General features: G+C 56.1%; 1 protein-coding gene across 1 annotated transcript in view; it reads left to right on the plus strand.

Moving 5' to 3' along the window:
* Positions 1 to 22375, plus strand: part of RAP1GAP2 (RAP1 GTPase activating protein 2) — a gene marked incomplete at its 5' end in the record, with an annotated part of 72578 nt that overhangs the window by 33215 nt on the left and 16988 nt on the right. The window contains one exon of the mRNA XM_084299445.1: positions 15926 to 16010. Within this exon, the coding sequence (XP_084155571.1) occupies positions 15926 to 16010 (85 nt within the window). The remainder of the gene's footprint in view (positions 1 to 15925; positions 16011 to 22375) is intronic.

Here is a 22375-nt window from a genome sequence, read left to right on the forward strand (position 1 = left end):
AAGTTTTCTTGTCTAATTGGTGGGTTTTCTGTATCCAGCTGTAATTTGAAAAGTAATTAAGTTTTCCCAAAGTCACCTTTTACTGCTCTCGATGCATATGTCAGTGCCTGAACGGTTGCTCTGGGGATTTGTCAGCTCTGGATGCATAGGGATGCTTCATCTGAAGGGAAAAACACATATATCTGCCTCCTGTTTTCTTGGTATTGTCCCTATGTCTTTCTAACTGAAGCCATAAAATAAATCTCTAATCAGATTACTTAGGGCTGGATGTAACATAATCTAAAGCTCTGTTTCTCATGATACTTCTCTTAAACCTGCATGCACTCTTATCCTCTTTCTGCAGCACATTTTGAAATGCTATAATCACCTTCTCCCTAGTTTGCAAGCTCCAAAATCTTTTCTTCTTACCCCAGGAAAATAGGAATGTGACTGCCCCTTTTGCAGAAGATTGATACTATTCCTGTCTTTCGGTCTGCACTGCTGGTGCTCTTCTTTTGTCCCTCTCCTCCGTGGTGCGGGCAGGGCAGGGGCAGTGCCTGGCCCCCAGCCTCACCAGCACCCCGGGTGCGTGGCCGTGCTCCGGGGCAGCTCAGCCGGGAGCGCGGGGCAGGGCTGGCCGGGGGGCTCTGGGCAGGGGGGGTGTTTGCAGGGTCCGGCCGGGACGCTGAGGGCTTTGCTCGCAGAGGCTGTGCTTTGCATTTGAGGAAGGGAAGGCTCTGACACCGTGATGTGAAATGAAGCGCTGAGGGGTAGCAGCTGTGTGACAGTGGAGATCGCTGGGGAGGGCTCGGGCCCGGGCCCCCATCCCTCCTGCGGCACCACCGCTGCTTGGCGCATCTCCTGTATTTATGGCCCTGCCCTGTCAGCGAGGCGGCCGTAAATCCCTGGGCAGGGGAGGCGCAGAGGGCTCGCGGGCTGCGTCCTGCGTCGCCTGGCGGGCAGCGCATGGCCGCGGGCCTGGCTGCAGAAGCCCTGAGTCACCGGGCTGGGCTGCTCCGGCCGCGGGTGCCGGGGCTCTGGCCGGCGTCCCCCGCTGGAAATGTGCTCGTCAGCAGCTGCGGGAGGTCGATGGGCGGCTCTGGGCAGCCTGGGCAATTCCATCTCACTGAAGAATTAACACAAAAGCCAAAGCTATTTCGTAAATGCACAGCCTTTCAATAATATTAATCATATAATTTATTCAGGGGGAGGTTCTGTGATATTGGGAATGAAGGCTTGGTCTTGTCGCAGTCTGGTATTTTCAGATCGTTCTTTCTTAGCAAAGTGTCCAGAATAAAATGCCAAGCGTTGCATAAATGATCCGGCCACCCAGGTGATTTATTAATCATGGCGTATAATTGTTCCAGCCTGAAATGAGTTCTCTCCAGCCCCTTGGGATTCAGTTTTGTAGTTAGCTGCAAAACTGTTTTCTCTGAAGCAAAAACGTCAGGGCAATATTAGAGAGAGATTTATTTCTTCATAAAACAGTGGCAGCTGCTTAACTCAGAGGTTATTTAGTCGCTGTCGAGGTAACATTGAATGCTTACAGGAAGGACAAAGGCTGAGGGGAGCCCAGAGCAGCCGGCTGGGGCTGGGAGGCATCCCCGAGCTCCAGCACCAGGTCAGCTCGGCCGCGGCTCCATCCACCTGAGGCCGGGGGCTCCATGGGTGGGAGCTGGCAGCCTCCTGAGGACTGCTCCAGGGCTGAAGCAACCTCCTTGCTTTTCCTAATTTCCAGTCTAAGCCTCTCAAGCTGCAGCATCCCGTTTTATAAGATATCTGTTCATTGTGGTGTAAACACCATCTGGAGGGTATTCTCTGGGTGCTGGCCCTGACTGGGTGTCCCAAACCCTCGGGGGTGATGCTCTCTGCATCAGCACATAAAGCAGAGGTGTCGGGAGTCACCCCAGCCCCACAGAGCCCCCAGCTGCAGGCAGTGCTTCTGCCTCCCGCTGGATGCAGGCAGAGCACTTGCCCCGTGCTGCGGCTCTGGCTGAAGCAGCATCAGGGCCATTTGATAGGATCCTCTCTTAAAAAGAGTAAAGGATGAACTGAGGACATGCAGCACACCTGTACGCTGCAGGAGCCTACGCTCCTGCTCTGGAGGCAGCGGCAGACTTGGCTCTGCTCCCAGGTCAGGGTGCCCTGGGGCTCCCGTGCCGTGCAGCTCACCGTGCTCATGGCTCACCGTGCCCGTCCTGCCACTGCTCCCCCATTTGCCAAGCAGAAACCATTCTGTGGGTGCATAATGTGCCATTTCAACCTGCCAGGTGTGATGGGTGAGAACAGCAGGTGCTAGGGAAGGAAGGCTTCCCTGCCATCCTGCTCTAATCTGCCCTGAAGCCTTTTATCAGACAGCAGAATGTAAGACATATAGGGCAGCTCCACAGCCACCCCAGGGACAAGTGATGTTCTTGGGGGAAGTTCCCCGGTCCCCATTTACCTGCACTGTCCACGTGGCTGAGCAGCACCGAGCACATCAGTCTCACTTCCCTGGCCATCACCGCCAAGGACACGTATCCCAGGTGCCGTGAAGTGCTGTGTGCTGCCCGGGGGGATGACTGGAAGTCCACCTGGGGAATGGAGCTGGAGGTGAATTGGAGCCCAGGGGCTGTGCCCAGCTCCCTTGCTGCCTGGCTCCTGTCAGGAGCCTGTGCTGCCACTTTTTTCTTGCTAATGTTTTGCCCCTGGCTGTGGTCACAAGGACACATCCTAAAGATGCTTACTGTGGTATTGCTCACTCAGCCTTGTAAAAGAAGCTGTTCTGGGAAATAAATCTACTGGCTGGGGGGTGCCTTCACCTCCTGGCGCGGGGGCTGCCCTGGCTGGAGCTGAGTTCTGTGCTGCGGGCACAGGGGAAGGGGCTTTGTGGCACCTCCTGCTTCCTGATCTGGTCCTTTGCTGCTCTTAGGGTAGAACTGGTTAGAAATAGAATGTTTAACCTTTTCTAACCTTTTAACTGGCAGCTTGTTTTGCCTGGGGTAGCAGGGCAGCAAGGGGGGCTCCAGGGTCTCCACCCCAGCAGCTGCTGTGCAAGGGAGCGCGAGTCCCCGGCACGGCCGAAGCTGTGGTGTGAGCTGCTTGATGTGAGCTGCTGCCTCCCTGCCCGAGCCTTTGCCCCAGGCAGCCCCGTCTAACCCCTTGCCATTAATTATCCTGCCCTTTTCCTATAAATTACAGATCAGGTGCAAACAAAGTCCAGAAGAAATTGATTACAATGAAGACTCATTTGCAGTATTTGGGTGAAGAAGAAAATATGGCTAAGTGTGTCTACTCAAAGTCATTCTCTATTTCCAAATATGAGAGAATTGAACATCTTTAAAAATCAATACAAAGGCACTTCAGCATAAAACAAGAGAAGATTAATACTTAACTTGTCTGGAAATGGGGAAGAGAGACAGTGGAAGATGTCTCCAGAGACAGAGAGAGACTCAATGAAATTTGAAGCTGCTTGTTTAATGCGAGAGGCAAAAGGTTTAAAATTAAAACCCCTCCCCCTCCATTAAATGAAAGCTAATGAGGTGCGGCAGAATTGATATAATTTGGCACGGGAAGCGGGTTATATTTTCTTTCTTTTTTTTTTTTTTTTTTCTCTATGTCTCAGAAATTTGTCAGACTGATGATTCTGCTTGAAAGGAAGCAGACAGATATTTTCTGCAAGAGCAAAGGGATTTGTTGGTCCAACAAAAACTTTATTAAAAGGCTTTGCAGTATGAGTTAAGTGCTCTTTCAGTGAGAATGAAGGTAGCATCCTGGTTCAATGTACCTTTTTCCTCCTATCCTCTCACATCTCACCCACTGCACATGGTTTGGCATCATCTGATGCTGTCCCAAGGAGGCATATGTTCCAGGGTGCTTTGAGAACTGGTTGGATTTTTCATTTTGGGAAAGTGGGCAGCTCTGTGCCTGGTGAAATCGCTGCGTCTTCAGCTGCTGCAGGAGAGGCCATTCTGCTGCCCCAGACTTCCCAGGGACCCACACAAGATCTGTTAAAATATTCAAATATTAATCTTAGCTATAAGTTTAAATCTCAATGCTTTGCAGAGCTACGTGCTGTGTAGGTGAATACAGATGGGGTGGCTGTGACTGTGCTGCAGCCAGGTTGTTCTGGGGTTGAAGTGATGTGGCATGCTGACAGAAATATTGTTCCACATACTTTTTATCTGACTTAGAGTGGAATGCATAAAGAAATGGCACTGAAGGTGTTGGGATTTTTGTTGAATTTAACGAACACATTGATTAGAAATTGTGCAGAAATATTTAGACAGAAAAGGCCAGAGCTAAGGTGGTATTGATCACCTCGAGCACGGCGGTAGGGAGGTGGCAGGCAGGAGGAGGCAGAGAGAGTGGCAGATGTGCTCCATGGCCTTCGCGAGCTGTTTGCTCCCGAGCAAACACATTTGTCAGGGGCTCTTCCAGGAGAGCCCCACGTGCTGTTAATAATTGACCGCCCATCTGAGCGGGTTTGCAGGCAGCTCGTGCTCCGTGTCCTGGTCAAGGTGGCCATTGGATGCTGAGCCTGTGCGTCGCGGGGCTCCGCAGAAGTGCTGACCTGTGCTGGGGACAATTTGCTGGACTCCTCTCTGGGGGTCTGGGTCTCCCTGGTGCTGGGAGGTTTGTGCTCTCCCTCCTTTAAGGCCGGGCTGAGGAACAGACCCAGAGGAACGATTTCATGGGCTTGGCCAGATGTGCAATAGGATTATTACGGCTTCTCTGAGGCTGGCTGCAGAGATGCAGAGCACGGGTGGGTTTTGGGCAGGTGCTGATATTTCAGTCCTGTGGAGGACTGGAGTTTTGTGTACATGTTCTCATGCCCTATATGCCTAAAGCATGGGCTGTGTTTTCATCCCTCTAACAAGGAACACGTTCAGAATGCTGTAGCTGGTCCTGAATCTAATTCCCGTGAAAATCCCGCTAGCAAGGAGGAAGGTGAGGCGGGAGGTGAAGGGGAGGAGGGCAGAGAGACCCGGCTGCTTCATCGCCATGGCGACAGAGACTTCCAGGGAAAGGTGCTGAGCTTGTGAAGTAGATCATCGACAGTTTACTTAATAAAAAAAATATGTGTGTGTTGCCTGGAAGAAGTGGTGTGCCGGCTCCCCCACGTAAGAGCCCAGCTGGAGGGCTCGTGCTCTGTCGCACCGCTCCCAGCCCTGGCTCTGAGCAGCTCTGCAGCACAGGGACCTTCATCCCTGGCACGAGCACGGCTGGAGCCTGGCTTGGGCCAGCCTGGAGCTGTCCCGTAGGGGAAAGGCTAAATAATGTCTGCAAAAGGCAGAAGGAAAAGTGTGTAAGGCAGGAAAAAAATCCTTCGCACAATTCAGGTTTTAGGGGGCTGTAACGTAACCCCGTCCCCCTACATTCTGAGGAACCCGCGGTACGGGTACCGCACGGGCTGTTTTCAGCAAAACCTGGGCAGCAGCAAAATGCATCCTGAGCTGTGACATTACAGCCCCGGGCCAACAGCTCCCTCCCGCCGCTGCTCCCCGCGCCCGGCAGCGATCCCCGAGCGCCGTCCCTCGGGGCAGCTCCGGGGCGCGTCCCCGCCCCGCTGCCTCGGGCGCGTCCCGTGCCTGTGGCCTCGGGCAGGGCGGGGGAAACGGGGAAAAGAGGGGGAAAAAAAAAGGGAAAAGGGGAGAAAAGGAGAAAAGCGGGCAGCGGCCGCCCGCAGCCGTGCCCGGCGCTGGGGGCGGCGCGGCGGGCGGGGAGCGCGCGGGGAGGCGCGGGCACGGCGGGGCGCGGGCACGGCGAGGCGCGGGCACGGGCGCGGGCGCGCCGCCGTCCCGCAGGTGCCGCGGCGGGGCCGGGCGGCGGGCGGCGATGTCCCGGGCGGCCGGCAGGATGCACTCCAGGCGGGCCGGGATCCGCGCGGCCGTGGTGCTGATCGGGCTGCTGCACAAGTCCAGGAGGCAGAACAAGGAGAAAAGGTACGGCCCCGGCTCGGCGCCCTCCTGCCCGCGGAGGGGCTGAGGAGCGCTCTGCCCTCGCCGCTCGCTGGCGCGGTGCCGGCGCTGGGGAGAGGGCTCCGGGCGAGCCGGCGCCGGCGTCGGTTGTGCCCTTCTCGGTGCCGTTCCTGGGACAGGTCTGGGGGTGCGCCCGCAGGGTTCCCCCGGAGCCGGCCGGCGGGCACGGGGGGACCGCAGCCTGCTCGCGGCGCTTCCCGAGCCGCTGCCGGGCGCCCGGAGGAGCGCAGGGCTCGTGCTGCTGCCGCCACCGCTCCGGGTAACCCCGACCACCGGCCCCTGGGGCCGCTCCAGACCAGGGCAGACTGCTTGCTTTCGGAGATCGTGGTGTTCACAGGACTGCTTTAACTCAGCTCAACAGCTTTGTCTCTTCGCTGAGGAACAGCTGACAAATGGTTTCATCTTTCATTGACTAAGCCGCGGATTGTACTTTATGTTCAACTTTGTGTTTGGAGGAAATAGCCTGTTTGCAATATTGTGTTAGCTGGCATCTGCTCTGCATGGCTCCTGCTTTCTCCCCCCACTTATTAGTGTGAGTTGCTCTTTGCTTCAAAGGTTTACCGTGCTCTGATTTATTCTGTGCATTCTCAGTCAGGGACTTCTCTCTCCTCCAGGACTGTGCTGCTCTGGCAACTTTGTTGTTAAAAATAGTACGAAATATGCATCCAAATCTCAGTGGCATACATACTTCTGATTTGGGATGGAGACAACATGGGCATTGGTGCAGATTGATGGCTTCCTTCTCTTCGTTTATTTTTTTTCAAGTTGTGATTTTGTAACAAAATGATACAAATGAAGAATCGATTATTTGGAGTCTTCGTTATAAACTACACAGCCCACAACAAGAAGCCCTGGTTGTTCCCCCTGTCCCACCCCTAAGTTTTGGGTCACAGGGGCCACCCCATGTTTTGGTGCTGCTGCTGTAGTTGCTTTGCCTCACACAACAGGTGCACTTGGGAGCAGGATTTCAGTGATGCTTTTGTGGGTGGGCTTTCTGCGTAGCTTGTGTTGTTGCTGCTGCTCGAGGATGTTTTCTTCTCCATTTCTGGGGCCTTAGGTAGCCCATCAAAGCTGACTGGATGGAAATAAACAACCCACTGGTTTTGGTGGTTCTGAAGGAACAACCCAGTGCTCCCCAGAACTGAGCCATGGAGCAGGTGTAGTCCCTGTCCTCCCCCTTCCATCCTCTCTGTCCCTGCCCCTGTGGGGGCCCCTCGCTGCCCTGCGAGGTGCTGAAGCCGCGTGCTGCAGTGGGGCAGTTGGAAAAGCGTGCTTACAGGGGCTCCGCTGAGCTCAGCTGGGTCCTGTGGGCATCTGCGCTGGCTGTGTCAGGGATATTGGAGTCAGTCTGGGCCAGGATCATGGGATTTGAACCCTGTGAGCAGCCCAACCGCCCCATTCGGGTGCTGGCTTCCAGTTTCCAGGGTCACCTGCTGGATTTTGGCTCAGATGGCCAAGGGCCTTCGCTGTCTGTCTTGGGGGGGCCGGTGGGCTTGGGGTCCCCATGCCCTCCCCAGCACTGGCCTGTCCCCAGTGGAAGGCCCTGGCCATGGAGCAGGGCTGCAGGGCTGCCACGCTCTGGAGCCCCTTCTCCCTTTTCCCTGCCTGTGCGGGAGAGGTCCGAGCCCCCCAGCAGGCTGCGCCACGCACCGGGTGCGCGGGGCATGGGCGCCCTGCGAGGCAAGCAGTGCCCAGCCCAGCACGGCCTGGCCTCTGTGGCAGGCAGCAGGGCCCTGCCGGCTGGAGCGGGGCCGTTTGCACAAGGAGCAAACCCATCGCCTCCACAGTGGTGAGGCACTGAGGGGTGTTTGCTGTGCTATCTGCAGGCAGAGGCAATGCCAGCTCCTGAGCATCCTGTAGCAGGGATGCGTGTCCCCGAGCGGGGGTCTGGAGGGACCTGGGTCCTGAACTGCTCCTCTGAAGGCTGTCTCTGCTGGAACTCATTGGTAGTTCCTGCATTCACCTCAAAATATGTCAGGAAAAGGAGGTAGTGCTTTACCAGTCATACAGAGAAGGCTTTTCCCAAAGAGACTCCTTTCCACCAGGTACCAGATTTCTGTGAATGAGCTCAGCATGACACTTGAAGGCTGAGAAAAAAATTTGGCTCTGAACTCTCACAGAATTTGGCCTGTAATGTGGGAGCCTGATTTTTTTTTTATTTTTTTTTTCTTTCCTCACCATCACATTGAGCAGAAACCCTCCCAGTGTAGTTCTTGCTGTGGGGTTTATTCAGGACAGTGAGAGTCATATAGACATCTTAAGGGGAGAACGAGACCCTGAGGAGTTTTTTTTTCCTGTCTGCTGTGGACTGAGGAGCCTTCATGGGAGTGATTGTGAGAATTCAAGCAGTGCTTTACGGTGACTGCTTCATCTTATGCAAGCTGCCAGGACCATCGAAGTGACATAATCTGAGGGAAAAGGAAGGGACTGTTAGCGGTATAGTCAAAAGGGACTCTGTTCCTCCACCTGCTCTTATTTTCTTTTTTTTCCTCCTACATTCAGTCTTTGTTCTGTGTTTGCAATTGAATTTTGCTTTACATGAGCCATATGCAAGTCTGGCAGGATCAGTGGCAGCTGCAGAGTCCCTGGTGGCCCATGTCCCTTTCTTATTAGCAACCCAGCAAAGTGCAGCACAACAAATTGACTTCAGCGAGCTCCCCGTGCAGGAGCGGGGTGATGCTTACCTTGTTCCCTCCGCACGCCTTCCCAGGCAATCAATCTCTCCATGCCTGCCCTGCTCACTCGAGCTGAAGCGAATGAGCAATGTGCACCAACAGCTGGTGTGCGCGGGGCTGCAGCTCCTGCCGGGCATGGGGCTGCTCCTGACGCCAGCCCCACTCCAGAAGTCTCGGCTCAGGGCACTCGTACCCGACCAGGTCCTGTAGCTGCTCCCCTGCCAGCGAGGTGGTGCCGCGGTGGTTCCCTCCCGCTGGGCAAAGCTGGCGGGCTGGGAGCCTCAGGCTGGGGTGCACCCTGCTGCTGCTTTGCTGGTCCCAGCTGTGTTAGAGGCAACCAGAAATAAGGCAAGTGCTTCTAACACAGTTGTCACTTCACTGTTTGGTTCAGCAAAGGATGCTCGTAGGTACTCCCTCCTCTGAAGTCATTTGGAATGGAATCTTTGCACTGGTGAAGTCAATTTTTAAATTCCCATAATTTTTGGGTGGTAGCAGGGCTTGGGTTCACAAAGACAGCAGCTCACATGTTTTTGGCCTCTCCCCACATTCAGAAGCACTCCTGTCCCCGTGCGCCTGTGGCACAGACGGTCGGGGGGAAGCAGTGTCCCTCCGCTGTTCGGAGCTGGTTCTGCACGCGGTGGGAGGCTCTGGTTTCTGGGAGCTGTTCTGTTTAATTTACAAATTATTGAATCAGCTCAGAAATGGCTGCCCAAGGTTCCTTGGCTTGTGTGTTTTCAGGAATCAGATCAGACAATCCTTCTGGTCTTAAAAAGTCCACGAGTCCCTTGGCTCATTTATCCAACTGCTGCTGGAAATCACTGCTTCCTCTGCTCCTGGAAGTGAGATCAGAGAACAAAATTTGTAAGCGATAAAAATCTCTTTCCGCCATTATTTGCATATCAAGCGTTACTTTCCTAACGAGACAAATTGGGAAGTCCTTGGTGGGTTGGAAAGGATCCAGATTCCATCCAGCTGCAGGCAGGAGGTCGCTCTTCTCCCTTAGCGCAGAGCAGGACGGGCGGCTGCGCGGAGCGTGCCAGCACCTACTGAAACAAGCACAACGGCAGCGCCCGCACCAGCGCGGGACGCCCTGAACCACTCTCAACAATATTTATTCTTGCTGCAGAGGAGTAATTAAAGTTAAACTCATTTGCAGTTAAATGTCACCTTGCTCTTAGCAGGGCTTTGGTTCCTGCTTGTGTGAGCTGTGCAGTCGGGAAGCCTCTGTGTGCACGCAGATGCGGGCTGGCAATTTACAAATACATAATTCATTGCAAGAAATCCAGACCAGAAACTGCTGTTCTCTTTCTTTGCTGACTCTCAGACTTCAGTGCGAGAAAGTAATGTTTCAGGTCAGGGCCAGTCTTAGCCCAGGACACAGCCAAGGTAAATCAGGTGACTGGGGAAAGCGTTGCACTGCAGGGGCTCTGCCTGCACCTGGTGTAAGCCCCGGAGCACCTGCAGCTTTGCAGAGCTGTGCACACGTGGCGGGAGTGCCTGCGGTGGCAGCTGGGGCCAGGCAGCTCCACAACGGCCATGCCCGAGGCCGTCGCCTCCCAGGGAGCAGTGACACAGCAGGGACCCCCGCCAGGTCACTGGCTATGGATGGAGCGTGGTGCAGTTGGGCTGCAGGGCCTCATCTAAGCTCTTGCTGAAGATTTCCAGGGGTGACATCTGAGTGAATTGCCCTTGCTGCTGTTGCAAAAAAAAATCTTTTTTTTTTTTTTTTGGTGACTTGTGAGCAGGCGACTGAGGTCCACAGCTCCAGGCAAGGCCAGGAGCTCCCCAGCATCTTGGGAGCTGGACCTGGGGCAGAGTCAGGCCTTGTGCTGGAGGGTGCTGAGCTCCCCCGTGTCTCCTCTGTGACCCACTGAAGGGGAGGCTCAAACCTAAGGTGGGAACCCAGCCGTTAGTTACTGATGAAATGCTGGGGAGTTTTCACATCCAGGCCTGCAGCTCCACCTCATGTGTTCGCTGTGCTGGGTTCCCAGCCCGTGCGGGTGGCTCAGCTCCTGTGCAGCACAGGGGGCAGGGGCCGGAGCTGCCTGGCACCCCCCGGCTGCAGGAGCCTGCCTGCGCCTGCGCCTGTGCTGCCGGGGTGGGCATGAGAGGCAATAGAGGAGCCCGGCCCCTGTGAAAACTTCAGGCACTGGGCACTGAATATTAAATAAAGGAAGCAGGGAGCAGCTGGCAAGGTGATGCCCATCAAGGACAAAAAATGATGGTTCCAAATATAGAGGCTGTTAATTTACAGGACATCTTTGCTGTCCTTCTCAAGGATAAAGCATCTAGACAGCTGAACTTGTTGCAGGGGGTGTGCTGCAGGAGATTTGTGTCTCCCTGCGCCAGGTTTCTTCTGCAAAATTAAGCGTAGGCACAAACGTAACCTGCGATGCTCCGAGTGTTTAGTTTACACAGCGTAGCAAAAGGTAGAGCGCGAACACCGCGGTGTCAGATAGCATCTGACATCTCCCCTTCCCACGTGTAATTCGTACGAATGCACCGTGTCAGTGTAGGACCTGTCTGGTAAATCGGACAAACAAAACAAAACGGCAGGATGCATTTACAAGTTTTCATTACACTTCAGAGTGAGAAGATGGGAGGAGACGTGCACGCTGAGGCCAGCACTGCGTGGGGCCAGGGTGCGCGCAGCCCTGGCTTGGCTGCTGCTCCTCGCAGGGTGCTCGCGTCCCCTGGCCCCACGCCGGGGGCTCCAGCCCCGCGGTCAGCCTGTGCTCCGGGGTGCTTCGGGGTACTGCAGGAGGGCACAGAGAGGTGGAGAGCATCACCGCAGGGGTGCCTGGCTGCCCTGTGGGGTGGAGACATCTATAACTAGGAGCTGATGAAACAGATGTAGGGTGTAGAGCTCCTGGGCTCTTCCCCTCACAGGCGCTGTGGGCTCTCAGCAGCGGAGCCGTGTGGAGCTCTGTGCCTGGCCTCCCGACTGCTCGGTTCCCAGAGAGCTCTTCACAGCGCAGCACCGCAGGCTGCTTGGCTCCTGCTGGGCGGTTGTTTTATTGGTAGCATAACACATCGAGGCAGGATTCGGCACTGAACAGGATGTTTTTATCAGAATTTCAGAACATCAGCAGGGTTTACAAAATTCATGACCTGAATTTGTAGGTGCTTTAGGGCTGTGAGGGGAGTGCTCTGAAGATCAGAGAGACTTCACCTGTCATCACTGCTCCGGGAACTCGCCCGTACACAAACACTCAGAACAAGGGGAAAAGGCCCCCCCCTGCTCCCCCTCGGCACCCCCGGCTGGAGGGGGCCAGTGCTGCCCGGCAGGGCTCATCTCCCCGTCCTCATCAGGAATCCCTGCCGTTGCGCCTGTGTAACTGCATTAAGGTATTTCCTTAATTAGATTTACTAAGTATGTAGGATTCTTTTTTTTTTTTCTTTTTGCCTTCCCTCTTAATTTGCCTAATGAGGAAAATGAAGAAATAAAATTACTAAAACCATGCCTGCATTGCTTTCCGGGAAGCCTCTGCCGTGCCTGGTGCTGGCCCCGGCCCTTGCAGGGTGCGAGCGAGCGGCACGGCCAAGGCCCTGCCTGCTGTGCGCCCTGCAGCGAGTGGCGCGGGGCCACCCTGGTGGGACACATCCTGCAGGAGGCTGTCCTCCGCGGGGCGCCCAGGCTGTCCTTCAGCTTGCGCCTGCCTGGCTCAGAGGAGCCAGTGTCCAGGAGGTGCTGCTCCGGAGGATGCTCTCGTCCACCCTGTGCTGACGCCGGTGCCCAGGGGTGCCAGGTGGGGGTGAGGCGCACGCTGCCCCCCGCTCCCCGTCGGGTGCTGCCTCCAAGACCTTGTGTTGCGTGACCAACCCTCGACCCTCGGGGTGCGCGTGCCCATTGTGCAAGGGAGAGACAGGTCAGCAGTGATTGCAGAGGCCGTTTGTTCCAGCCATGACGTGCCAAGCCCAGGCTTCAGCTCATAATCATATTACTGTGTCCTTCCCCACCCCATCCTCGCACGGTTTGCTAATTGCAGCTGCAGACTGCAGGCGGCTCAGGCAGGAGATGTTTTCTCATGCTGGCCTGGAGCAGAACTGGGTGGCAGCGGGCCGTGCTGGGGGGCTCCTGGCCCTTCTGGGCTTGGGGGCACGCAGTGCCCGGCTGTGAGGCAGTGTCCAGGGACAGGGGGACTGCCAGCATCCCCCGGCCACCCTGTGGTCTCCAGCTCTGCAGAGATCCCTGAGGGATGAGCATCCTGGGTGGCTGTGGGGCGCTGGTGTGCTGCCTGGCATCCCTCGGCCGTGTCCAGCCATGCTGCAGCTGGGGCTCTGCAGGGACCGGAGCCCTTTGCCAGCCCCCAGCCGGCTGTGATGGGGCCGCAGCGAGCCCCCGCTCGCTCTGGTGCAGTCTTCATGTGAGCTCCTGGGGGCTGCTTGGACGTGCAGGTGCGCCCTGCACAGATAACGACATGCTAATCTTCCTCATGATTCGTTTGTCATCTCCAGAGGGTAATCTCCTCAAATTACGCTGATGGCCCTTGACCCTGTAGCTGGCAGCAGAGTGAATCGTGGGACATGGTTGCAATTTAACATAATGTATTTCCAGTGCATCAGGGCTAATTACAAGCGGCTGCTGGTGAATGGGTTTGTTTTGCTCTCCCTGGAAGTGCAATAGCAGTTCCAGCAGTTTGGCCCCAGAGAAGACATCAACATGTGATAGAAGAACATGTTGTTAAGTAGTGTGAGTGATTTTATAATACTTAAAATGTGATGCTATGGCAACCTGTTACAAATCCCAGATCAAGTCAAATTATTTGTATGCATCCCCGTAACTTTAATCTTTGTGAGGTCTGTTACGTTTTATGCCTTTGAGGCCACTGTACAGATTGGTGCAATCAGCCAGAGAACAGGGTTCAAAGGAAGGAGAGCAAAGACGAGTGGTTGCCTCCAGAGCAGCCTGTGCTGTAGTGCCCTAGAAAGTCAAAGAGCAAATAGTAAAAATCTGTCATCCTGTTGTTTTTTTTTTCAGCAGTGGAGTCATGGTGGGTTTGTGGAGAGGAGACAAGGAAGGAGCTCAATGGACAATACGGGTGGTCAGAGAATAAATTCTGCTGGTGCCCCTATGTAGTCCTACAGCATTTCGATTCATTTCTTGCACTGCAAATCTGGAAAATGTTATTTTCTTTTTGAAACAATCTCCATCAGCCTAGATGAGACATGGCTGTGCAGCACGGCAGAGATGGGGATGGGCAGTGCCTTCATCTCGCAGCGGCCACCCGGGCAGGAGGGCCCCTGCTGTGCTGCAGCGTGCGGGGGGCTTCGCCTCTGCGCGTCCCACCTGGGGCTGCAGGGTGAGCCTGGGCACAGCCACTGGTACTTGGTGCTCTTGGAAGAGCTCCGAGGACTGCAACCAGCAATTAATTAGACGTGTCACAGGTTGGTCCCCCGGTCCCCAGGGCTCAGCTAGCCCTGTCCCTGTGTGCTGGTGGCCGGGCTGGGCTGCAGTACTGCCCCGGCATGGCCGAGCATTGCCCTGCCTTGCGCGGTGATGGTCCATGGCTGTGCCACCCCCTCCAGGGACGGGGCTATGGGCTTGAAGCTGAGCCCTGAATTTCCCCTGATATCCAGCCGCCGTGTCCCTGGCTATAATTTAAGTCCATTATTTCTTGTTCCTTGGTTGTTAACTAATGGGAACTATTGATCTGTGTCCTGTTAGTGCCTTCCCTCTCTCTGTTCGCAGCCACCGTAACTCCAGCTCCTTGGCTCTCCTTTCTCCACCCGGACGCCTCGCAAGGGACAGGCCTTCACCCGTTCCCTTGCATCCTCTGCTTCTCTTTTGCATGGGGTGATTTGGAGTGGGGGCTTTTAATTTATGTTGTGATGGGGGCAAAAGGCTGTGGGCTGTGACCCAGGCGCGGGGAGGCGCGGGGCAGCTGGCGGGGCCAGGTGCTGGCAGGGCCGGGGCAAAGCCCGCTGCGGGTGCTGGCGATGCACGGGGCTGGGCCGGGGGGAGGCAGGCGGTCCTTCCTGCCGCCCCTGCATGCACAGGCTGGGTGCTGAACGCTCGTCTGTGTGCACGTTTGTGTGTGCGCGTGTGCATGTATGTGTCTTAACAGATGGAGCTAAAGTCCATTGAGACTGGGAGAAGTCTATTAGCAAAAGCAGTTGTAAATACAGGCAGAAAGAGCAAAAAGCAGCGCTCGTCAAGCTCTGTCTCAGTCTCTTTCACAAGCAGGGACACATCTGGGCAGCCACTCCATGCTCGTGCAGTGGCAGCAGGGCTTGGCACTCGCTGTTGCCTCAGTGGTCTGGTAGAAAACCAGGTCTGCTCTGGGAGTGGTTTGGTGGCACCCTGCAAACGACCTGTGAGAGTGTTCCGATTTGTTAAAAGTGCCCTTTCTGCAATGCAGCTGCTGTTCAGACCCCTCACCCCCAGCAGGATCTCCTGTGGGCGCGGGGGTGCCCTGTCCGTGCCCCGGCGGGCATGGCTGTGCCAGGAGCGCAGGGCAGGGGCTGCCCCTCCAGCTCTTCGCTGGGAGTGAAGCACGGCTCCTGCAGAGCAGCCTCTGGGCAGTTTTTGTGCAAGAGGCTCTGCCGATGTACCGGTGCTGGGTGCAGGCACCCAGTCACTTTTTTGGGGGGGCCTGGTGTGCACTGGAGCCTGGCGCCACGCAGCATCGCCCCACGCGCCGCGCTCTGCCATCCCGGGGCGGGCTGCCATGGGAACAAACCTCGTTACTGTGAGATAAACAGTTGGACATTTTGGCCCAGTTTCTGCAGGACTAACCTGGCAGGGATGAGAGGAAACTAAATTAAATCTCAGATTTTCTGACTCCCAGAGTAGCATCTGGCACTACCACTGCGTGTGACGATTTGATTGTCTGCCTGGGAAGTGATTTTTTTTTAAAAGGCACAGTGTATTTTTATCAAATAATCAGCGGAGGGCTTTGGGTCCACCTTATCAAGGCTGAAGAGAGTTTTGGGCTGCATTTCTTGGCAGGATCTTGGTACAGCTGCTTCTCCCCTGCCTTTCCCAGTGTTTCAAGTCCTTGTGAGACACCCCCAAAGTGCTGAGCGCCCGCTCCCCCATCCGTGGGTCTGTGTGCCGAGATGTGGGGATGTGTGTGAGCAGCCCAGCCCGTGCAGGGCATGGGGCTCTGCAGAGAACTTTTGTATCACCTTTTTGTGCAGCTGTCTTTTTTTTCTTTGATGTGAGATTATTTTGCAAAGAGAGCATTAGGGCCTCTTGGTTCAACAGAAATGTCCCCTGCGTTTCCTTATCTCCTGCCTCCACTGCTCACTTGCCTCCCAAACCTTCGGGTGCAGGGAGAGCTAACCGGCTCTCATTCTGTTTTGCAGGAAGCAGGAGCTGCTGAACAGCTCGGATGTGACCCTCCCGGACCGGCCGCTGTCCCCCCCGCTCACCGCCCCCCCCACCATGAAGGTGAGTGCGCGGGTGCTGCGCGGGGGCCGCTGCCCCCTCCTGCTGGCGGCCCTGGCGCGTGGGTGCGCCGTCCAGGCGGGGTGCTGGTTTTGGAAACTGAAGCCAGCGAAGAGCAGCACTTCCAACGCAGCAACTGTACCAGTCTGGGCTGTTCTGAGCGGAGCAGAAGTAGGTGGTTTCTGGAGATCAGCCTGCAGCATGTTCAGACACCATCAGCTACAGAGGGGCGTGCGTGCCAATGGGCCTGATCCTGCGCTGCCTGTTACGTTATGCAATCCCGAGCAGTGATGCCAGGCAGGGGGCAAAGCCTGAATGCTGTTACCCCTCTGATCAGCCCCCCAAGCTCCCCTGTGCTGCTTGAGCGGCCGCTTGCCCAGGCGGACCACGTGGCCCTACGGCAGGGCTGGCTTTGTGCCCACCACCGGCTCCGTGCCCGCAGGACCCGGCCAGTGTGGCCGCTGGCCCCTGATCTTTGGCCGCAGTGGAGCCGGTGGTTGAGGGACTCAACTCCTCTGCTGCTGTCGGAGTAACCTGAGTAATCTGTGCAATGACTGCGTTTCCAGACAAAGGAAATGGTAGCTCTTCTCTCTGGGTTGCTGCAAAGTATTCAATATGTTGCCACCCGGGAAATTACTCATTAAGCTGGAGAAGATGAGATCGATGAGAGGATTACACGATGGCAAAGAACCTGGTTAAATGGTTGTCAAGAGCAAGGGGGCTTGGAAATAGAATATTGAGCTGGAGGAGATTATTAGCAGAGTTTCTCGAGTTTTGGTTCATTTGTACTTTTGTTGGTGACCTGGGTGCACAGAGGTGGAGCGAGCTGACAAAGTTCACTGGTGACACGAGGTGTGGCACCTCGGTGGTGTTGCAGAGGAGGGGACTCACTGCTGAGAGATGGGAGTGCGGCAGTGGGGCACATTGGCCTCAGGGCACTGGGCAGTGGCATGACCCTGCCCACGGCGCAGCAGAGGCACAGGGAGGCAGCGCAAAACGCGCGTGCCTTGTGCCACTGCTCCTCGCACTGCCTTGCCCGGCATCGGCACGGCTGAGACCTGGCAGCTGGGTCCTGCCTGGAGCCGGGCGGGAGCAGCGCTGGGGCAGCTCTCCTCGCTCCATCCCGAGGGCAGAGACACCTCAGGCCTCTGCAGCATCCTCCAGCTGCGAGTTTCACAGCTGAGCTGTGCGGTGCGAGAAGGTTCGTCCTTATGTGCACTTTGTACTTTCTGCTTAATTTCAGGCACAGGCTGCAGACAGCTTGCTGCAGACGCTGTCTTCCTGCAGTACAATGCGTTGCTAATGCAGCTGTGTGAGCAAACTCCTCTTAAGAGCACGGAGGCTCTGCTAACAAGAATGTGTTTTCCTGGTGTAGTTTAAATTCCCTGAATGAGGCAGGCTACAATGGCAAGAACCTCCTTTGCTGGTGCGATTCTATGGTCAGGATTGCCTCCCATCAGTCCTCGGAGGGAGGAATTTGTCTTGCACTCATAATCAGCATGGCTGTGCAGCAAAACTGCGCGCAGACCGAGCCAGCAGGGCACAGCACTGAGCGGCTGTGGGGTAAGCAATCCATCTGTTCCTGGGACTCTCCTGCTGCTCTCCCCGTTCCACCGATGTTGGTCCTGGAGTCTCGGGGGGGAGAGGAGAAGGGCAGTGCATGCAGCCCCAGCTGCTGGGTCGGTGTTTGCGGTGCTGTGTTTGTCCCCTCCCGCTGGGGTGGGCAGGGTTGCAGCCCTGCGGCTGCCTCCACGTTCCCTCTGCACGGCTCTCCCTGGCTCTGTCGTGTGGCCAGGACCCTGCCTTGCTCCCTGTGGCCGTGCCAGGCATTTCCAGCAGGCTGGGACAGGCGGGGGCACGGCACTGGGCAGCCATCCCCCAGGGTGCAGCCGGCTCACCGCCCGCGCTCCGAGCCGCGTGCCAGCAGCAGAGCGTGCATCCCATCCTCGTGCCAGCGAGGCAGAGGAACAGCCAGCAGATTTCCTGGCTGGACTTCGGCTGGCACCCAGCAAGGGGAAGCCGAAGCCCCCACGTTGTTTACCACCCGCAGAGGACACCACGTTTCCCCGGGTGGCTCTGGGCAGTGCAGAGGTCCCGTTTTGGGGGTTTCCAGCAGCAGCGGCGCCCCAAGGGTCCCGGCTGAGGGCAGCCCCGTGTGCCTGGCCCTGCCACGTGGCTGTGCGGGAGCTCACCCTGGGCTCGGCAGCAGCCGGTCCCACAGGGGTAAGGTATTGATCCTAGGTTTTAACTGAGGACAGTGAGTGTTGGAGCAATTAAGGGAGAAAAAATATCGTGTGGCTTCTGAGGGATGAGGGCTGCTTTCCTTCTGGAGAAGGAAAGAAAAGGCTGGGAGCTTTCTTCCATAGGGGCTCTGAAGGCAGGCTTGAAGGGTCAGCATGGATATTTGACCATGGAAACTGCAGATGATATACTGAAGTTTTGCCCAAGCTTTCTGGAATTGACTCTCTTTGTAAATCTGCCGGTGTTTATTTTTTTAATTCAGTAGCTTTTTAGTGGCAGCACTTTTCCTCTTCTCTCTTCTTTTTGTGAGAGCAGAGTGGACTCTCTAAGGGACCAAACCTGTTTGCTCCATTTCCTTATCTGCTCTCAGATATTTGACATTTACTGTGAAACGAGCCCCTGGCTCGAGCCCTGATGGTTCCCCACAGGGGATCCTCAGAGGTCAGGCAGCAAGAGGGAGCAGCTTTCTCTGTCCTGACCAACCAGCCACGTACAGACAGTGACCCCACTGCAGCCTTGCCATGTGTGGAAGGACTTCTCAGCATATTGGACCTTATCTCAAAACTGAAACCCGCCGCACAGCTGACAACCCACAGCCTGGCCTTGCTGCTCCCAGGGGCCCAACCGTGCCATGGGCAGCGGCGTGCGGCTGCTTCCTGCGTGCGCCGTGCTCGGGCAGCGCTGCCGCTCCATCGCCGTCCTGCCGGGCCTCTGCCCTGCCAGGGAAGTGAGTTGTTGGTGCTGTTTGTGTTGTTTTGCAGAAAGGTGTTAAGCGGCCTGCTAGCAGCTGCAGAAGTTCAGGTTGGATGCTCTGACAGCGAGCGTGCAGCCCCTGCTGCCTCCTTGTGCTCGTTCTGCTGCAGTGCTCCCTCGCAGCTTCCTAATTTTGGAGCCATGGGGCAGATGGACCGTGAGCATCCGCACGCTGTGCAGGACCACCTGTGTCCTGAAGAGCTTCTGCCTCTGGCTCTGTCCTGATGGTGTTCTACATGGAAATGCTGAGGCAGGGTGCCTGCTGGCAGGGGCCTGCTCCTCCCGGCAGAGCTGCACTGGGGGCTACAGGGGCAGCATTTTGGCAGTGGGGGGTCCCTTCTTCCATCACACAGGACCTCACCACACTGGCTCATGCTGGCCTTGGGGAACGAGGCTGGTGGTAGAGAAGGACAGTCTGTGGGACCAGGCTCTGCAGGCAAGGCTGGCAGCACCTGCTTCACTGCTTGTTCTTCGTCTTTATAATCACATAATTAAAGCAATTAAAAGGTGATTACTGACTTGTTCTGCTTTATGGCAGGTTTAAAGGATGGCAAAATCTTTTACAGGTGGCACAAAGTGTCCTTTTGGAAAAGTGAGGTGGAGCTGGGGCTCTTCTATGGGTGATACTTTGCCAAGTGCCGGGGAGCCCCTGAGTTGCCAAACACGAATAAAAACCGTATGGATCTAGCCGTGCTGCTGAGAAGCTAGGAAGCAGGAGTGAGTTGAGTCAGTATCCTCGGTGCTCATCCTGGTCTGGCACTGTTCCTCAGAGATTTTAAGGTGCTTCCCAGAGAGCTGTGTGAGTTCTGGTATCCCCATCACAGCAAGGTATGAGGGTCATGCAGGGGGTGGGAGCAGGGACAGCAGAGTCCCTGGTGGCTGTGATACCCATCTTTGGCAGAGTCACGAGGGCGTTTGGGCCAAAGCAGTGGTGTGCTGCCTCCTCCCTGGGCCGTTCTGGGGCAGGAAAGCCCTGCTGGTGCTGGTGCCCAGTCTGCAGCTTCTGGGTCACCAGTCTGGGGTGTCCGGAGCTGATTCTGTGAGGTTTTATGGTTGGGATTTGTTTGTCTCCCTCGGCAGGGCTGTGGCTTTTTTGTGCTTGCAGATGCCAGGTGGATCCAGCTGGGGAGGCTGAGTGTTGTGCATTAGGCATTTGCTGCTTCCCATTGGGGAAAGGGGAAAAGGCACGTGAGTGGCAAGGCACCGATGGGCCTGACTTGTCCTGGGTGTCCTGAGACTTTGTGGGTCACCTTCCTTTGAGTAAGCAGAAAAGGGAGGGCTTGGGTTTTGGAAGTATTTGGAATGCGTTTGAAACCCATCTGGGCACAGGCAGAGCCCGTCCAGCTGGGTGCTGGCCACCCAGAGGCGGTGAGCGACAGCTCGCTCCTCCTGCAAAACCAGTTGTCCTGGTGGACGGTGTAAAACTGGTGGATTACTTTTTTTCTGATGTTCCCTTGGCCTTTTCCCCTACCAGCCCCTTCACTGGTGTCCCTGTTTCCCTCTTTGACCCCGCACCACAGGGACTTGCCACACACGTTGCCCCCGCAGCACTGGGTCGGGGGGCAGCAGTCTCCTGCTTCGTGCCCTGCCTCACGGGCAGTGGTGTTCGACCAGGTGCTTTGCAGGAAGGGGTGAGGGTCCTGAGCTCTGAGCCCGTGGGAGCAGGGCTTGGGCACCCTGCTTCCAAAGGGACAGCCTGTGGCACCTTGCCAGCTTGAAAATAAACAATGGTGAGGAAGAAAAATCAAAATGTCCTCTGCTCGTCTGCACTTGCGGCAGGCTCAGGCTGCTCCGAGCTATTTCTGGCACTTGGCTGTGGTGGCTCCATGTGCGTGCAGTGCTGGCACTGATCCTGCAGCCTGGGGGCACGGCACCGGTGGCCTCATGGAGGGGTCTCACCAGGACCCTGCATCACAGTGTGGCTGTCACAGGGTGAGGGGGTCCCTGTGAGGGGCAGACCCCACGGCAGTGGCTGGGACATGGTACCTGCCGCCTGGTAACTCCGGCTGTGCCGGGCTTTTCTTGCTCTGTTGCCCGGACAGGCCAGGTGTAGCTGTGCAGCAGGACTGGGGAGATGGGGATGTGGGCTTGCTGGGAGCAAACCCAGCGTCCCCCTTCCCATCGCCTGCTGCCCTCCCCTTGGCTCCCCCACTGCATCTCCTGCGTGCCCGCCGGCCCTCCCAGAGCCGCGCCAGTGTTCAAACCTTTGCCTGCTTCCTGCCCAACCTGTTTCAGGCACTTCCCCGCGGAGCCACCCTTTTAAATAACAAAGCAGCAGTCCTGCAGTGCCTCTGGCTTGGAGAAACATTAACGAGGGGAGGTGTCGGGGCTGGGGATGGTGTCTAGGCTGGCGCCCAGCCTCCCCGCTCCGCACTGGGCTCCCGTCAGGACGAGTGGCAGCAGCAGCAGCTCCCGGGGCATGAAGACGGCTGTCCTGGCTGATGCGGCAGGGGCGATGTGGGGACGATGATGGATTTCCTACGGGGCCTGCTGGTGAGTGCCGTGCCGCCCCCAGGGAGCACAGGGAGTGCGGGGCAGGCACCTGGCTGCGAGCACCTCCGTGTGCTTGGTCCTCAGTCGCTCTTCTGATGCAGTCTAACTTCTAACTTCTTTCTTTCAGTTTTCTTTCTGGGTGTCATTTTCTTTGTAAACCTTCAATGTGGGCATTTACTGGCTGTGCTGCTGCTTCTGCTCTGAGTCGCTCCTAGTCCACAGGCACCTGCTTGCTGCAACGTGCCTCCAGGGTGCTGCGCGCACGGTTCTGCAGACACTGCCCCAGCTAACCTGCCTTTGGGCCAGACTCAGTGCTGAAGGAGAGGAATAAATGTACTTTTCTGTGCTGGAATGCTGGGCTGTAATGCTGTGCATCCCTTCTCTGTGCTGTCAGGGTAACAAGTTTAGCTGTGAGGGAGCATGGGCACGTGAGCAGGAAGACAATAACAACTGTACCATTTTTGGCTTGAGTATTTTGTGTTCCTGAGGTCATTAGTACAAGCTACTGGACAGGTTTGCCCTGCCTAAGGTGGCAGGGGAAATGACTTTCCACACTCATGTTGCCTTTGCGTGCATTTAAAAAGCAGATGCAGTCATGGCAATCTGGAGCAGATAGGCTCAGTGACTCAACTGGAGTAAGGATAAACTCTGTGCTGGCTAACTCCACTGCAGGTGACATAACTTCCGACTGAGCGACACAAAGGTATAATTGTCTTAACTGTAATTATCAAAATATTTGTGGCCCAGTAAAGCTTAACTTCAAGTATGCATAAATTCCTAATGGGTACAGACTGCTGTTTGGTTTATTAAATGTGTGTACACATTTTCTACCGGAACTCACTTGAGAAGTTGGATCAGGTTTAGCCCTGTGGTTTTGCCTG

This window comes from Netta rufina (genome assembly GCF_964035555.1).
Source record: "Netta rufina genome assembly, chromosome: 21".
NCBI classification, from domain to species: Eukaryota; Metazoa; Chordata; class Aves; order Anseriformes; family Anatidae; genus Netta; species Netta rufina.